Source organism: Gymnodraco acuticeps, unplaced genomic scaffold (genome assembly GCF_902827175.1).
Source record: "Gymnodraco acuticeps unplaced genomic scaffold, fGymAcu1.1, whole genome shotgun sequence".
Taxonomy (NCBI): domain Eukaryota; kingdom Metazoa; phylum Chordata; class Actinopteri; order Perciformes; family Bathydraconidae; genus Gymnodraco; species Gymnodraco acuticeps.
The window spans coordinates 504,414-522,255 of record NW_022989778.1 but is presented as its reverse complement, the minus strand read 5'-3'; the positions used below and the strand labels follow the sequence as shown (position 1 = coordinate 522,255).

Here is a 17,842-nt window from a genome sequence, read left to right as displayed (position 1 = left end):
AACTAAAAGCCATAGATCTTTTTTGATTTTACAAAATCTGCCCGTTATTGTCATGGTTGTCTGAAAATAGTGAAAATTAGAATTTATGAACTGTTCCAAAATTATTTGAATACTTGCTTGAAAATATTTAATTTTAAATAGATCATCTGTTGATGGATTAATCCTCTGAATCCTCTGAGAAAGACAATTATGGGGCACCTCAGTATGGCTGAAACGGATTCATCTTAATTGTCGATTTCTTTCTGATTGACCTTTCAATTAATGAAGTAAATGCTTTGGTGAAAAATATATTTTACAATCCAAGGTCCAGGGTTCCTAATGTCTTGCTGGGTTTAACGAACATATCTATTCAGTTTAAAACAGATAAAGAGAGAAACAAATAGATAGTTCACTATATTGCAATATATTAACCTTAAAGGAGATTAATCAGCAGGTCTCTGGTACAGTTTGACATTTCCAAACTTCGTTTTTTTTGTTTTACAATATAAATGTAATCTAATTTTTCTGCCCACATCGTCTTTATTTAATATACCAGCATGACACTGGTATCATCAGTATATTAAGTATTATTAGCTGTGTAGCTGTGTTTAATTTCACAAAAACTCAGTGCATAACAAACATTTCTTTGTAGTATTTTCTTGACGACGCAAATAACCTTCCTTTCTGTTTGGAGTTTGCTGTTCTTGGCAGAAATCTGTCTCAACAAACCTATTTTTAGATTTACAATTGGTGATGAAGCAGGGCTTTGCAATGACTCAGCATGCAGCGCCACATGGCTGCAGCATCGTGAGTGATGAAGGGTCTCCCTCCTCCCACTTCAACCACTCAACTTCTGCATCAGCGGGCATGTAATTATCTCCAAGACAGCGATAGATCATACGCAACTGGACTTTAAAGGATATTTAAAGTCCCCACACAGCATCGCCTGAACATTAAAGGAAGGCTTGGGAGCGTGTATGTATAATGTGTGCTTTATTAGGCGAACAAAACAACCAAAAATATATAAACATGCATTGCCGTCAAAGGAACAGGGTTACAGTGGCTTGATGGGGTGTGGGCATCCAAATCTGAGGTAGAATGGGGGCAGGACCTCTCTGTGGGATATAGAAGAGCAAAAATGTAAAAAATACTGACTGCTAAAACAGATCTCAAAACGTTCCATCAATACAATTAGCACACCCACCGATACTGTCAAATTCAATGAACAGAAGAAAAACGAAATGTATGTTTCTCATTTAAGTGATTAATTGACTTTTGTCATCTCCCTTTGTTCAACATTCACATTTAAATCCTCACAGGGCCAACACTGTCCATTAAAAATAATGACTGGATTGATGTGCACTTTATACGGGCGTCACATCTAAATTATAACTCCACTCTCAGTGTTCGAATCGACAGTTTTATCATTTATATACAAGTTCCAGGTTTATTTAAGATTTGAATTGTTATCCGATTGTTTTAGATGTATTTCTTGCCAACAGCTACATACAAAATATATCACTGAATTTGTAGATATTAGTTTATATTTATACATTTGTAATTTAAATACATACACATTCTTATAAATTGTAAGGGGCCTTTCAGCTTGAGACCCTCGCCTCCTTTTTGCCCCACATCCAACTATCATCGTGACTTTCTCGTAGTGTAAACTGTTGCCACTCACTGCCGTACGTTCAAAGCTTTTCAATAATCAGCAACAGATACATGTTCATGATGCTGAGTGATTCCCCTGGCTGCTATTCAAACCATTTTCTACCAAATGGTGGTGCTAACAGAAGGTGTAGCGGGACACACCAGGGCGTCGTCTGATGAAAGAATAAACCTGATTGTTCAGTCCTTCAGTTCAGAAGTGTCCCATAGAGCTGCGCCTTGGTCAGACTGTCTTTCCTGGAAAGTCCTAGGGAGCCAAATGTTTGGTTGTAGGGAGGTGGAGGAGGTGGGCCTGCCGGTGGTGACCCGCTGCCCTGTGCAGGCAGGCTGTGCATCTCCACCTGGTAGTGCTGCAGCTCTGTGGCCATCTCCAGGGTCCTCTGGTTCAGGGACTCGGTGGAGCTGTTGGGGCTGGGGTCCACATAGTCTGCGCTCTGGCCGCCCGCTGCCACGTTCCCATCCCTGTCCTTGGAGCTCCCTGAGTGGTAGAGGCTGTGCTCCGACCCCTGGCTGTCCTCCGCCCTGTACAGGTGGGCTTGGCTCGGCCCCGGGCTGCACTCTGGGCTGGGGATGGCAGCTACCCACACAGGGTCCATGCCCTCTTGAGGGTAAAAGTCACCCCCCTCCTGGAAGCTGCTGTAGAGCGGGCCGAGGCGGATCTTAGACGGCCTGACGGAGAAGTGCTGCTCTGAGAAGCTGTAGGGTGAAGCCCGGCCTGGGCTGCGGTAGCTTTGGGCGCTCAGGTCCTCTACGCTCAGCTGTCTCCATCGCCCAATCAGCTCCTCTTCCTCGGGGGCCAATGTGCTGCCACGTCGACTGTCTCCGTAGGCCACGCTCGGGGACGAAGAGGGCGGCAGCGGCTCGTAGGGCTCGCTGAAGCAGGAGGACATGGTGCGGCTGTAGACGGGCGAGCTGCCGTTCTGGTGGTGGCTCAGCTCCGCCTGCTGGAAGGGGTGAGTGCTGGGGAAGCCCCTCGGACTGTCCCTCTCCCAGGAAGAGTCACTCTTTCTCTCATAGTCCCCTGCATCCCTCCACTCCATGAAGAGGGAGTGGTGTCTGGGGGAGGACGCTGCGCTGCTGGGCGGCCCGTTGCCTTTGTCTTCAGAGCCCCCCCCGCTGAAGCTGGAGTAGGAGCTGGAGCCTGCCCTCAGCGGGGCGGGGAACTTAGCGAAGTGCTCCTGGGTGAAGCCAGCCCTCAGACCCACTGAGCCCTCCTCCGGGTTGCTGTCGGTGGAGATTTGGGGCCCGTAGAGCAGCGCCCTCTCACCATGGACGTCCATGCTGGGCCTCCTCTCGCGCTGCCGGTCTTCAGGGCAGTACAGCGCCGTGTCGCTGCTGTACAGGTCCGACTTGTAGGCCGCGCGGAGCCTGAGCCGCTCTCCGGGTCCCAAACTCTCCAAAACGAAAGTGTGTTCCTGAGTCTGGGGGCTGGGGGAGCGGGAGGCCTGGCTGCTGCTGCAGGCCTCGTCCGGCTTCTCGAGCACCTTGCCGATCAGAGAGGCCGCGACGGAGTCAGAGTAGGTGCGGCAGAGAGGAGACTCCTCCAGGTGCATGGTGAGGCGCTCCTGGAAGTCAGCCGGCAGCTAGAAGGGTCAGAGAAAAGAGAAAGGCCTGATGTAAATGATTCTGTCCCGACAGGTGGAGCTGTACTGAGATCACATCTGCTTTACCAATTGCTTTTCTATTTTAGTTGACTTATTTTACTACATTTATCTGACTGTTACTGTTATTCTAGTGTCAAGTTAGGTTTCATACCTGTTACCTGTTTTCTTGTCTTATATTTGTTAAGGTTGCAAATGAAGCAGCTGTGATGCAAGAACAAATGCAGACTCGATCTGACAATTGTATGGTATTATTGTATCATATTGTACAGTATAGTATTCTAGGCACTGCTGTTTTTAGTATACTGTATATGTATAACACTGTTGTTTTTTGTATCCCTATGTTGTTGTAATTTATGAGCAGTCTCAGGCACAATGTTCTCCTTTGGGATTATTTAAGTCATTTCTCAATTTATTAGATTGATTAGGAGGGTTTTTACATATACTACAACATTTAAAGGCTTCATAACGATTATAGAATATTCCAAGCACCTTATTCTATTTAGTTTAATAGTTTCATGTCACACTTAGTGAGAAGTCTATTGATGTGATCTAAATAGAAAATAGTGTATGAAAGCAGAGACGTCAGCAGCGTATGTCATAATAATAAACTCCGCAAGGTTTTTCTTCTTCACCACAGACATGATTGCATTTGGATCTTATTTAAAAATGCACATCGAACACAATCAGACGTCCCTATTTTGATTTATTTCGACCTGATTGAATTGATCAAAGTCTCCAGTTGATGAATAAAAAAACCACAAAGACTGTATTTCACAATATATTCCCCATGCCTTGCTTCTTTTACCTCATTTTTCCTCAACAGTAAGTACTCTGTTCTGCCTGGTTTCTTTGTTGCTGCCTTTGTTGTTCTGTAATTGCTTTTGTATTTTCATTGTAGTAAAAGCTGGTGCAACAAAACACTGTTTCATTTAGCCTCCATCCTTTGGGCTGTGAGTGCTTTTTCCAAAATGGTGCCTATAAAATGTCATGTTAGCCAGTGCACTCTGTTTCATTTCATGATGTATTCACATTGGTTAGATGGTAGAAGAGTCACATTGTGGCCATACATTCTGAAGTTTAAAGGAGAAATAGTGGTAAGCGTATTACAAAAATAATAAAGACAAAGGGTAATGCTCCATGCCACAAATGTTTCATAATCCATTATAACATGGCAAAAGATCAAAGTAGGATTGCAACCTTGTGATCTTTAAACAGTTGTGAATTTTAATTTTCGTGAATTTCTGACACTAAATACTTTGCCATGGCTTAACTTTTGTCTGTGGATGTGTCTAACAGTTTAATCTAGGAACTTCTTTTTGGGATCGATCCAAATCTCTCATTGTAATTGGGCCTAAACTGCAGCGTACTTTCTGCATTAAAGGTCAACTATCATGCTATTTTTAGGCAATAGCATAGGTCTCAGATATATAAAAATATATAAAAAACATGTCTGTGAAGTGTTTTGCTCAAAATACCAAACAGATCACCCATTCTAGCCATGCCTCATAACCCTCTATTTCACTTCCTGTTTCAAAAGTGCTGATTTTGGGTATAAAGCTTAAAAAAAAAAAAATATTGATTAAAAAAAAAAAGAGGGGGCTGAGCTCATGCGGGACCCGGCAGCTACTGTCTAAACCAGGGGTCTCAAATCCGGCCAAATCCGGCCCGCGACTTCATTTTATGTGGCCCCGCAAGAATATAATACAATGGGCCATTTCTGCCCATGAACTACATGTCCCACAATGCATCTTGTTTTGTGACATGCGCACTGAAGAGACTTGCAATTATTTGCTTCTGCTTTCAGACGTAGTTAATTACGTAGTTAATTACTAAGTTATTATAAGCGCTTTGAGTCATTGAAAAAGCGCTATAATAAATGTAAGGAATTATTATTATTATTATTATTATCCTATCCGATAATAATCCAATTCAGAGGCAATAATGTAATATAATACATTATTTTATATATATATATATATATTATATATTTATATAGTTACAACCAGCCCTTTGAGTGCAACCTTTATGCTGATGAAATTGAGTTTGACACCCCTGGTCTAAACTAAATACTGCGGTGATGAAACGCCATATCATGGATTATTTCTGAAACAGTATGGAGCTCAAAGGCTTTCTCTCTTGCCGGTTATACCACAAGGTGAGTTCCTTTTTATTTCCTGCTTCTTCACACACATGCTCTCCAGTACTGGTTAGCTCTGAGTGTTAGCGATGCTAATGTAAACACCGACCATATTACGTCCAAAACAGTCGGGCATTGTTTCTGATAGCAACGTTTCTGATAGGGCCGTGGGTGTAAAGCCAGCCCACATTTTAGATATTACGTCATATCGGACGCAAATCTGGATCAGCTCTGTTGTAGCCCCGTTTTTAGTGATTTGGGTACGGAGGAAAAGAGAGAGGGTTTTATTTTTCTCACGCTGCGTGAGTTCCCTGACACACCGGGGACACATCTTTATGTATAAAAGACATCAAAAAGTGCATTTTGCATGATAGGTCCCCTTTAAATATATTGCAGTTTCTTACTCTGTATCATATAGTACAGTCATACCCCATCACAACAACCTCTGAATATACCTGACTTTACTGGAATCATTGTATTTGTGTCATATTCAGTGACAAGAGTTTCCAAAGAGAATTATATGTGAAAGTAAAGGTGTACCGAGTCTCCTTCCTTGGAAAATAAAGGCATCGCTCTAGCTATTCTGAGCATTTCCTTGATAATAAAAAAGCCCCCATCTACTATGTGTGCCTCTCCATAGCAACAAGCATTAAGCCGACTGCAGCACATCATCAACAAGAATCCAGTCAGTTGTTCCTAATTGGTGATGAGAGCCAAGCTAATTATAACTTTGTAGACGGAGAGAAGACTAACATGAAAAGACATTTCATCCAAACAGTTTCATTGCAACTTGAACCAAAGTAAACGCCACTTAATTACTGTCCACACAGTTTAATCAGGCGTTTCAGAGCCCAATCCTTTTACATCCTTTCTGTGGTTGTTTTGCAGCAAAACAAACGACTGGAGCACTTCAGTAGGCGCTGAAGAGCAACTGCCCTCCTCAAAATGCTTTAGCACAATTCATCAATATGCTTTTGATTAGCTCCCACCCACAGGACACTAGTGGACATACAAAGAGTGCATGCATAGCCTCTGACCCCCATTATGTTTGGCGTCGAGCCTGCATAACAGTTTTTCACTCTATAACCGTGTTCAGAGAGGCTGTGCATGTGTTTGTGTGTGGGGGGATTTCTATGAGTCTTACGTAACCAAATGCAGTTTGCATTGATATTTCCATGCAGCCGTTTTCAACCTTTTGGATGTTTGCCAGCTTTAAAAGCCACTCGTGTCGCATGACTGAGGCACAGGGCCCAGGCTGATGCAGCGGAAAGTGGCGTCAAGCTAGCCCGGTGTTAAGACACTCATCGATACCCACGTGCGTCTGTTTTCACAAGCAACAGCAGGATAGCATGATGAGGCTGCAGTGTGCTCTACATTTACATTTTGCAACACACTGAAGTTTCTTTCTCCTTGAACAGTGAGCTGTCCCTCACATTTCCGCATGACGTGCCTTGAAGTAGTTCTCGCTGTGCTTCATGCCTAATCATTGTCAAACAATTACATGATTACTGAAACCCGGTGCAGAATAATTACACTGACGTCACTGCATAATATGTGAGAGGAAGAAAAAAACCTCCTGTCTCGTTGGTGGTTGGTACAAAAGATTTGAGCTACTGTTAGTTTTCACATCAAAGCCTGCATGTAAAACAAATCGAAGTGAACTATATTCAGAAGTACTGAGATGTTTTAGCAAATACAAAATAGCAATACAACCCTGCAGGAATACTGAGTAAAAGTTATGAAATTAACAATTCGACTGTATTTTTCACAAAGTCAAAGTACAAAGGTATAAGCACAGAAAAATATACTTTATACCAAAGATATTGGTAAGGTAACCATTATGCTTAATAATAATAAGAAATGTTCCTTTTTTATTTTACAGCTTAAAGGTGGGGTAGGTAAGTTTGAGAAACCGGCTCGAGATACACTTTGTTATATTCCATGGAATGCTCTTAACATCCTGATAGCAATGAATATCTTAAGTGCTTTGACAAAAAATCCATAGAAAAACGTCATCTGTGGAAGCCGTGGTACTGTAAAAAGCACGACCAATCATCTGAGCCGGCCCGGCTAAAGTAACTGGATGGCCTACCTGCCTGTCAGCCTTCCATCGGGGCACAAACTTATCTCGTGCCCTCATTGGTCATGTGCGCGTTCGTGTGTGATGGAGGAGGGGCTCTGTAAGGAAGTGGCAGATTTTTTCCGGCTGTGTATTTTCAAATTCTAGCGCACTCGAGCTGGTTTCTCCAAAATTACCTACCCCACCTTTAAGGTTACCACACTTGAATAGCAAATAAAATACATTGTATATTTGATTTTTCAAGGCTACTGTCTAAGTAAACTACACTGTACGTCAAAACTGTATTATTTCTTAAGTTCAGCTGTTTTAAATGAGCTCCCCTCTGAGTTGAAGGTTATTTGCAGAAAAGCAGATTTCTCTCTCTCTGGTTGTCCTGCAGTGACCCACAGCCTTCACCACTCCTCCATGTCTCCTCTTTAATCTCTCCTGCCTCACAAAAGGGAAAGATGACCTTCACTTAGAGTCGAGACAGCATTTTTATGTTTTTTGGGCCATCTTTATGTCACGGTGAGTGGGAAATGTATCTTAATGCTGCTCACTCTGTTCTTTCTTTTACAAATCCCAGCTATTTCATCAAGTCATTCCCTTTCACAGTACCTGGCTATCTATCATTGTACATCAAGTGCAGGTTGAACTGTGCACATATCAGGTCAAAAAGTTGCTTTGGGCTTGTGTTCGATTTTAAACACATTTTACCACTTACACTTGAGATATCAAATCAGATATCAAATCAGCACAACACAATTCACATACGTGCGCTGCGTGACATGCAGCAGTCGGTGTCGGCCTCACCTCAGAGAGCTGCGCCCTGTACAGAGATTTGTTGCACTGCAGAAGCTGAGCGGCCAGGTTACAGTCCTTCCTGTGCATGTCCTATGGAGACACGATAACAAAATTAGGAATGAACATTTAGGGATGAATATTCACTTATTTTGTTAAGTATTTTCATAATGTCCACTGATAATTCAACCCTTAAACCCACTTTGCCTTGAGTGTTGTTGATTGTGTGCAAAATGAGGAAGGTTAATACTATCAAATATTACTCAGTACACAGCACTGTCACTTTTATTCTTGTGATTTTTATACATATCTTATTCTATTTGAGCTTGATTTGTTTGTTTTCTCTTGGCTTTTCAATGACAGTTTTTAAATGTGATTATGTATTCATGATTTCTTTGTTTTATTGCTTTACTGTTTCTTGTGAAGCACTTTGAATCACCTTGTTGTTGAAATGTGCTATATAAATAAACTTGACTTGATTTGCATTGAACTGCCTCTACAGTTTTGTGTTTTTTCATTTTTTCCCCCCAACAATCTAAGCATGAAAGTGGAAACAAAGTATATCAAATTATCTAAAAAGCAACAGCTGACAGGGAAAAAACATCACATTCAAATGAGAAATGTTTTTGCTAAGGTAGGTAAACATGGTGGAGATAATATGCTTTATTATATGAGGCTCTTACATTGTCTTCCTGCAGCTTCTCGATGGTGAGCTTGGCCTCTATCAGGTGGTTGTTGAGGACGATGATCTCTCTGCTGAGCGCTCGCTTCTCATCGTCATGATGCTGGGACTAAAGACAAGAGAGCGGATCAAAGAAATCATTATAGAATACGTTTGGTGGTCACAAACAACACTCAACAAAAGGTGCATTTCACTTTTTGCAATCGTTTTATAAACAGCACTGAACATATTTGACTAGTCTGTCAATGATTTGGGGAATTTGCTATATTATCCAAATAAAAGCAACATCCACCGATTAAGACTCACCCAATTAAAATACAGAACCACATCCACATTAACCAGTTCAAGAGGAAATACAGAGAAATAATTTTCTCGAGGTACAGGGATGGGGAAGGTGTTTGACTATGTGGATATGTAGGTGTGTATATGTACCTATGTGTATATGTATATATGTGTGTATATATGTGTATGTGTGTATGTATATGTACATATGTGTGTATATGTGTATGTATATATGTGTGTGAGTGTGTATATGTGTATATATGTGTATGTGTGTGTGTGTATATGTGTATGTGTCTATGTACATATGTGTATATGTATATATGTCAATCAACAGGTAAAGCAGATTAATAATAATAATAACAATATTGATTAATAATAATGATAATTATTATAGATTATAAATCAATCAATCATTTAGGGACAAGGGGGTGAGATTAAATAAATTATACTTCTTCTCACTCCTTTCCCTCAAAAACAAAAAACAAAAAATGACATTTACAACAACAACAACAACAGCATTAGCAACATAAACAGTGCCACATCGGGGGCCTATACTACGAAGCTGGTTCAACCTAACCTGGATATGTTTGAGTTAGCCGGTTGGCCTAATCCAAAACATACGCGCTCTCGCTAAACTGTACTACGACTCTGGTTATCAAGTGGATCGCTCAAGCCAGCCGTTTCCTATCTAGTTAGGTGCGCGTTCACATGAAAGGGGTGGTATTTGGAGCATTCGACCAATCACAAACATGGAGAAGCGCACTGACAGCGCAGCAAGGTGAATACAGCTGGCAAAAGAAAAAGTGTTTGAATGCGTACATTAACAGGTTTATGATATCACTGCCCCGTCTAAAACACGATTTGACTTTAATTACATTTGTCTCTAGTGTTTCGTCAACTTAATGTGTGGCTTAAAATAATACTTCTGCATACAGTATGTGACACTGTGAGTGTTGCACGGCCAGATACGGCTCAGCTGACTCAGATTAGAAAATATATGATACATTATGAAGTGATATGCCGCGGACTGTAGGCTACTTAATGTTACTCTGATCCGGTTACTTATGTTGTGGCAGATATTTAAGTAAGCTTTCTTAACGCTAATGTTATAATAGTCAGATTGCTCTGAAGATGGGAGGTGATATATTCTATTAATGTTCACGTTCACACAGTCGGTGATTTTTGCCGGCTGTCTTTCCTGCGACGGCAGCTATTCTGTATTTCCTTTCTCCTGTAATATGACTTGATCGCTTTAAACTCCGCACACTGAGCTCTGATTGGTCAGCAGGCAGTGCTTTCACTGAGTTGAGCTCTTAGCCTGCAACCTAACCTGGTCCCGACCAGGGGCCTATATATTACGAAGCTGGTTCAACCTAACCTGGATATGTGTGAGTTAGCAGGTTGGCCTAATCCAAAACATACGCGCTCTCGCTAAACTGTACTACGACGCTGGTTATCAAGTGGATCGCTCAAGCCAGCCGTTTCCTATCTAGTTAGATGCGCGTTCACATGAAAGGGGTGGTATTTGGAGCATTCGACCAATCACAAACATGGAGAAGCGTACTGACAGCGCAGCGTCATACTTCCTGAATGAAAAGTGAACTTTAATACTCGTCAAAAATGAAGAAGTTAAACTTTAAACATCCATGACTTAAACACTTTATCCAGGATAAAAGCCACATAGCTGCACCTGCAAGGTGAATACAGCTGGTAAAAGAAAAAGTGTTTGAATGCGTATTAACAGGTTTATGATATCACTGCCCCGTCTAAAACACGATCTGACTTTAATTACATTTGTCTCGAGTGTTTCGTCAACTTAATGTGTTGCTTAAAATAATACTTCTGCATACAGTATGTGACACTGTGAGTGTTGCACGGCCAGATACGGCTCAGCTGACTCAGATAAGAAAATATATGATACATTATTAAGTGATATGCCGCGGACTGTAGCCTACTTAATGTTACTCTGATCCGGTTACTTATGTTGTGGCAGATATTTAAGTAAGCTTTCTTAACGCTAATGTTATAATAGTCAGATTGCTCTGAAGATGGGAGGTGATATATTCTATTAATGTTCACGTTCACACGCAGTCGGTGATTTTTGCCAGCTGTCTTTCCTGCGACGGCAGCTTTTCTGTATTTCCTTTCTCCTGTAATATGACTTGATCGCTTGAAACTCCGCACACTGAGCTCTGATTGGTCAGCAGGCAGTGCTTTCACTGAGTTGAGCTCTTAGCCTGCAACCTAATCTGGTCCCGACCAGGTTAGCCGCACAGCATAAATTACCATGGAGATCTAGCCTGCTAAAAAGAGAACCAGCTTCGTAGGACCGGAAAGCCGGAGTTTTCCCTGAATTTAGCCGGCTAAGCGAAAATCCTGCTTCGTAGTATACCCCCCTAGTGTGAGGGAACACTCACAGAGAACACTAGTGGCACTGTTTATGTTGCTAATGCTGTTGTTGTTGTTGTTGTTGTTGTTGTAAATGTAATTTTTTGTTTTGATTTCTCTTACATGACTATGCACTGCAACATTTGTTTTGTTTTGTAATTATTTATTTTACTTGTTCGAAATAAATGTATCAATCAATCAATCAATCATAAGAAGGTTTTAATCCACCAAATAAACCGTAACATGTTGTGAATATGAAGTTTTGGTAAAACAGCGTCTGAAAGTTACTAACCAGATGATTATATAATATAATCTCCGTATAAGATGGTGTGTGAGATGCATGCTCTAAATATAAACACAGGATGGATACACTAAAGATACACTAAGAAACTTCACACATTGAGAAGTGGCAGCAGGACATACTGTAGCTGAATCTGTTGGTTACTATGGGTAACCAAGAAACCCTGATGTCAGTAAACAGAGCGCTACGCAGGAGTACATTTTCTCCTCTTGTTGGCTGATGTGGACAGAACCAATGTTTGTCTTTATGATGCATGATGGTGTTTGTGTGAATCCATTGTTTGCTGTGTTTAAATCCTGTCAATGTGAGAGGTTATATGACAGCTGCGATACAAAAAAAAGGGACAGTGTGTGCAAACATTTTGTCTTCTCTCTTCAGGCTTCCCCCTACGCTGTGTGAGCACTCAAAGTATATCACTGTGTTTATCTGTCTTGTAATTACATTCTCTATAGTTGTGCAGGGCCACGGGGTCAGATGTGTTTGTGGCACCTCTGGGGTAAACACGCTTTACAATTACAGAGAGACTTACTCTGCACCGCTCACACACCTGGGAGGGGGGAGTACGTGAGATGAATCAATAACGGCTGATTTGGACGCTTCGGGAGAATAAAAACTGTTGGAGTGTATTTTTTTTTAAAAAGACAATTTTTCTTCTCGATGACCCTCGGCTCCTTATTGACCCTCGGCTCGCTGCTGTAGAGCTGTAATCACGAGGAGGGCCGAGATGATTATTATCTCGTGCCGTAACAAACGCATTCAGCTGTCCATTCAACAGCAGCGACACCTGATTGTCATGCAGTGTTCTCGGGCAGGCTGGTTAATTGTATCTTTCCAGCGGCTAAAGCTACGTCTGACAAATGAAGTGAGGTGCGGCACGCTGAGGAACAATGGCTTTGCTATCACTCTGCCATTGGAAGGAGGACAGCCAATTGTAATAGGCAGTAATTAACGTCAATGGTACCAACAGCGGGGCAGTCATATTCAAATCGTCTCTCCGAGTTTTCTTCACCATATCTAAACCCTCTGAGAAGCTCTTTCTTCTGTGTCGACAGGTCCTCAAGCATGGCATTACACATGACGACACACACACACACACACACACACACACACACACACACACACACACACACACACACACACACACACACACACACACACACACACACACACACACTTACATTTCTGTGGATCTTTTCCTCCAGGTCTTGGTTGATCCTCTGCAGTGCTGAGTAGCTGCTTTGTATTCTGAAAGGACACAATAAATGCTCACTTCCAGACAATAGCTTACATTACGGTGTAGAGTAGACTTCTACAAACTGAACATAAGCAGTATTGCAGGCTCAGTAGGACACAAGTTAGAGATACACACCTAAGTTTCAGTTTGCAGCTTGTAAGTCGTTTTCACATCTCACTGACTTGACCTAACTCTACTTATACGATGATTAAGCTAATGGCTTTTATTTTGGACCCAGATGCTGAGAAATGTTGTATAAGGCAACGTAACAATGTGGATCACTCACTACTACCTATGCCCCGTGGATCTAGGGGTCCCCAACATAAATCTAAGGGTGCGGACACTTTTTTATCTCCCCTCTGCAGTGACAGTAAATAAACATTGCTGACGCGGGTTTAGATGTTTGCCTGAAGGTGAACTTGCCACATATTGCCCCCAGGGGTTGACTTCACTGTTGATCACTTTCTTGTTTTGATGTTATCCTTCCTCTGGAAAAGGCTTAGTAGTTGGTGTTTGCAATGTTAGGCAATGTTTGGGCACTAATCTTCCTATCAGGTGGAGAGACTGGACTCACAGCAACCCAGCGCTTAAGAAAAGTTACTTTGCTTTGAGCACAAATAATAAAGTTTTATTATTGACCATGATTATAAAACCCTGCTCAATGTGTTGATCACTCTTAGACCTGCAATACTCTTCACTCTTGCATTTGACCTGACAAATTGCATTGTTATGGATTGAAATATCTTAATCTGTACTGTTTATCAAGGTAAACACAAGCTATCTGCATTGATTGACTCTGCTTAAATAATACTTTGTATCTACCAATCAATCACCATGTGTAGTGTGTGAAGGTCAATCATTTAAGGGAAGTAACAATAAGCAAAACATGTCATTAGTAGCGAAGGGCTGTTAAGGTCTACCACAAGGTGACATTCTTAGTGCATAATTATATAAATCCTTCGTAAGTGATATTGATTTTATTTTTGTCGTGCCAATTTCTGTGCAGAGTAGACGACATTGCCTTCAATGTATTTCGGCTCCGCTCCAATTAAACCATTGTGAAGATTACAATCTGCTCTTGACATCTGCAGAAGCCACTATACACTCCTGAGCTTTTACAAATTGCTGATGAGACAACTACTTCATTCACAAGAACTCACATTTCCAAGAACAAATACTTCCTCTTCTTGGTATTCATAGACTTAGTTATTTTTTCTTGGCTCAAAAAGCAGATACGTTGCTAATGTTTTGTTGTGAAGTTCTCCTTTCCTGTTAGTCTGCAGGGAAGTTTCCTAGAAAGACTTTCATTATTTGGTACTCATTTCTGGGGAAATTAGGTCAAAATGTGTCTCTTGGTTTCTGAATTTTATGTTTCGACAGAATGAATACATACTGTCTTTTTTTATTTAGGCTATAAGGGCCTCTGCTTAAAACCCCCACATCTCTACTCTGAAAGCTGCTGCTCACTGGACCAGAACACACGGCTACCTAACTTTGCAAACCCATGGGTAAATACCATAGACTGTATATATAAATAAATACTGAAAGTTTAGCGCAGCACTTAGTAGCCGAAAATAGAGTGAAAAACTAAAAAAGGATAGAAAGCTTGAATGTCTCATCTCATCTTTTAACTTTTTAATAGAGGACCTTTTTTGGGATTGGATTGTTTTGGGTGCTTTTTGTTTATTTTTACATGTTGGACTCAGCTATTTTCATCATCGTCTCCCCTGTGTGTGCATGTTTTCCCTGATATACTCAGGTATCTCTTATAATAGCAGTCTAAATTAGTTTTACTATAAAAAGAAAAAGATTCCTAAAACCTCATTGTAGGTGACAAAATACAAATACATTCTGAGCCAGGGGAAGCAATATCCAGAGGGAATTCTAGATTAAAGTACTTAATAAGAAAGTAGTATTTTCTAATATGTTCTGAGGTATCATTAATCTATACATTATAGAAAAATAAAAACTCTTCCCAAAAAGATTAAAGTCACAAATTAACTGTTTTGGAGAAATGTTCTTTATTAGCTAAAGGAACCACACCGCTTTAATGCCTGCAGTGACTGACCTAATCAAATTACACAATTGCAATTGGATTTAGCAATAAGGAAATGCTCTTGATTATAGCCAAGAACCAGTGTATAATCATAAGCATTTACGAGTTTACTCAGGCCTATTTAGAGGAAAACAACATAGCGATTTGTACGAAGTGATAGCTTTAATCTTCGGTGTGATGAAGATCCACCTTGCAAAGCTATGTAGTTCCCTTAGAAAATAATTACATCTTCCAATTAATTGTCCCATAAAAATAACCACTTTAACTCGTTAATATTACCTCCTTCCCCCTTTTTTATTTTCAGTATCCTTACTATGCAGTATGGTGTGAAGCCCTTTTCTCTACTTTGATTTAGAGAAATGTAAAGTAAGTACATTTTCTCAGACATTAAACACATGTTGATTGAAAGTATAGTGGTTATGAGCACCGTGTTGCACAGTACGCTGCCTACCTGCGCAGTTTATCAGTGAACTTGTCCAGCTCCTCCTGGGCCCGCCGCAGCTCCGTCTCCAGGTACTGCCGGGTGGAGTCGAACTCGCCCTGCAGCAGCTCCAGCTTGTGTGTCGTGTACGACAGCCGCTTCCTCAAGTCCTCCTTCTGCTCCAGCATTGAGCTACACACACACACACACACACACACACACACACACACACACACACACACACACCCACACACACACACACACACACACACACACACACACACACACACACACACACACACACACACACACACACACACACACACACACACACACACACATAATGATTTGGTTCAGGGCATATGGCGCAGGAAACAAGCTTGTAACTTGGGTGTATGCTTATCTAAATTGACTTATATGGTCTACATATCTTTTGAATGCCCCCTGAGTGGCCATGCAGCGGTGATGAGAACATCATGAGAGGGTGATAAAAGCTGAAAAGTTGTGTAGGAAAGTGCTTTGTATGGAAAAAACATGGGACCAAAACACAGATCTCTCATTAAGGATCCAGGCGGGGATAAGCAAAGGGAACGGAGCTTCTTTCTCTTTCTTTCTTTTAAGTTATTTAAGCATTAGGTTTCTTTTTGTTGGCATTAAAGCTCTGCAGCACATCACAGAAACCCAATCATCAGTGAGATTGGTCCCAAAGAGAAAAGAAGGAGGGTGTAACCTGTGATGAAATATGAGCCAATGAACTCTAATACATCACATGAATAGACTGTGAAGTCTCAGATTTACGGAACAGCGATACCCCCCACACGTAATTCAGCCAGACAGCAAAATGATGGCTATTTTCAGAGTATGTGCATTACCTGGGCTTCAATCTAATAAAAGAGCAAGTGTGAGTGGGAAAAGAGGAAATGTCTGTTGCCGTGATGGATCTGAATGTGCACGGCGGGGCTTAATGGACCCTGTATTGACGGACAGATGGAGAAAGGAGGCTAATGACTCTATCTGCAGCCAGATAACAGATAGCAGAGAGGGGATGGAGATGTCGTCACGCAGCTCTTCCTCTCCTTCTCTCTCTTTCAACTCGATCATAGAACCAGAAGGTGGGGACTGAAGAAGACTGAGGGAAAAATCAGGGACAGGTCTCTTTCAATGTTTTCAGGTCACTAAGTGGAGGTATCATCGCATTTCTAGCTCATTGAGAAGCATGATAAATACTACAGGTGTGTTATCCCTTTATAGCTATTTCTCAGAATGTATTTCTAAATCAAATGTATTTATTTTGTTAATGAAGCACTTCAGCTGGAAAAGGAATTGTAGACTGTCACAAAAATAATACAATTAGGGTATAACTGATATCATTTGATTCACAGGCCAAACACATACATCACAATGTTCTCTCTTTACTGTAGGTGTTGTGATTAAAGGCATTTCAACCTCTATGGATGTGCACCTTGACAATCCAATTTTAAAAATCCTTAACACAGTAGAGATGCAACATATTTGTGAGACAGAAAGCCATTTTTGTCAGAGGCAGAGTAGCTCTAGAATAGAGAAAGAAATATCATGAGATATTTACATTTCTGTGACAGGAGTCAGAACATTTGAGTCTACAAGTCATCAGATCAATATGACAAATTACGCCATTGTTTGTTTCCAGAAACGACTGACATGATCATTTTGAGGTTGTATTATCCATTATAAAAGGCATGGTTAAGTATATGCAACTAATACTTCTTGGCTGAAGTCAAATTAAGCTATAGTGGTATAGAAGAAGGGATGTGAACAATTAATGGCAAGGCACCAATGTACCCAAGAGGTTTTGTGACAGTATGACAACTAGAGATGGAAACAAATAATAATAAAACTTACTATAAATGTAACTTGAGGTTTGTGCTGTGAAAACTGTGGTACATTCTGTCCTTTAATGTTTTATTTTACATAAACTCCACTCTTGACTGAACACAGTACCATAAAAGGCTAAATGACAAAAAGGAAGTCTATTGGAGATGATAATATATTGTTTATTTTTTCATGCGACCGCCACAAAGCTGTCAGTGAGTATAACAACAACACCTGCCTACTGAGTGTTTCAATGAGTGTGTCAACTGACTGCAGGGCATTTCAGTGCTGCATTACCCAGCAGCCCCCACTCCTGCAGCTTTTTGATTGGCAGGCGCTGGCAGGGGAATACAGGTGTTTGTTGTCTGATAGAGGA

The 17,842-nt window shown here is 41.1% G+C and overlaps 1 protein-coding gene across 5 annotated transcripts in view; it reads right to left on the bottom strand.

Moving 5' to 3' along the window:
- Positions 1 to 955: 955 nt before the first annotated feature.
- The window catches only part of si:dkey-174m14.3 (uncharacterized protein LOC563117 homolog), a 28,181-nt gene continuing 11,294 nt past the window's right edge, over positions 956 to 17,842 (bottom strand). For all 5 annotated transcript variants that reach the window (XM_034220433.1, XM_034220432.1, XM_034220431.1 and 2 more), the window contains 5 exons: positions 15,646 to 15,807; positions 13,083 to 13,149; positions 8,935 to 9,042; positions 8,264 to 8,344; positions 956 to 3,233 (listed from right to left, as the gene is read on the bottom strand). In XM_034220433.1, coding sequence (XP_034076324.1) covers positions 1,839 to 3,233; positions 8,264 to 8,344; positions 8,935 to 9,042; positions 13,083 to 13,149; positions 15,646 to 15,807 — 1,813 coding nt within the window. In that variant the 3' untranslated portion in view covers positions 956 to 1,838. The remainder of the gene's footprint in view (positions 3,234 to 8,263; positions 8,345 to 8,934; positions 9,043 to 13,082; positions 13,150 to 15,645; positions 15,808 to 17,842) is intronic.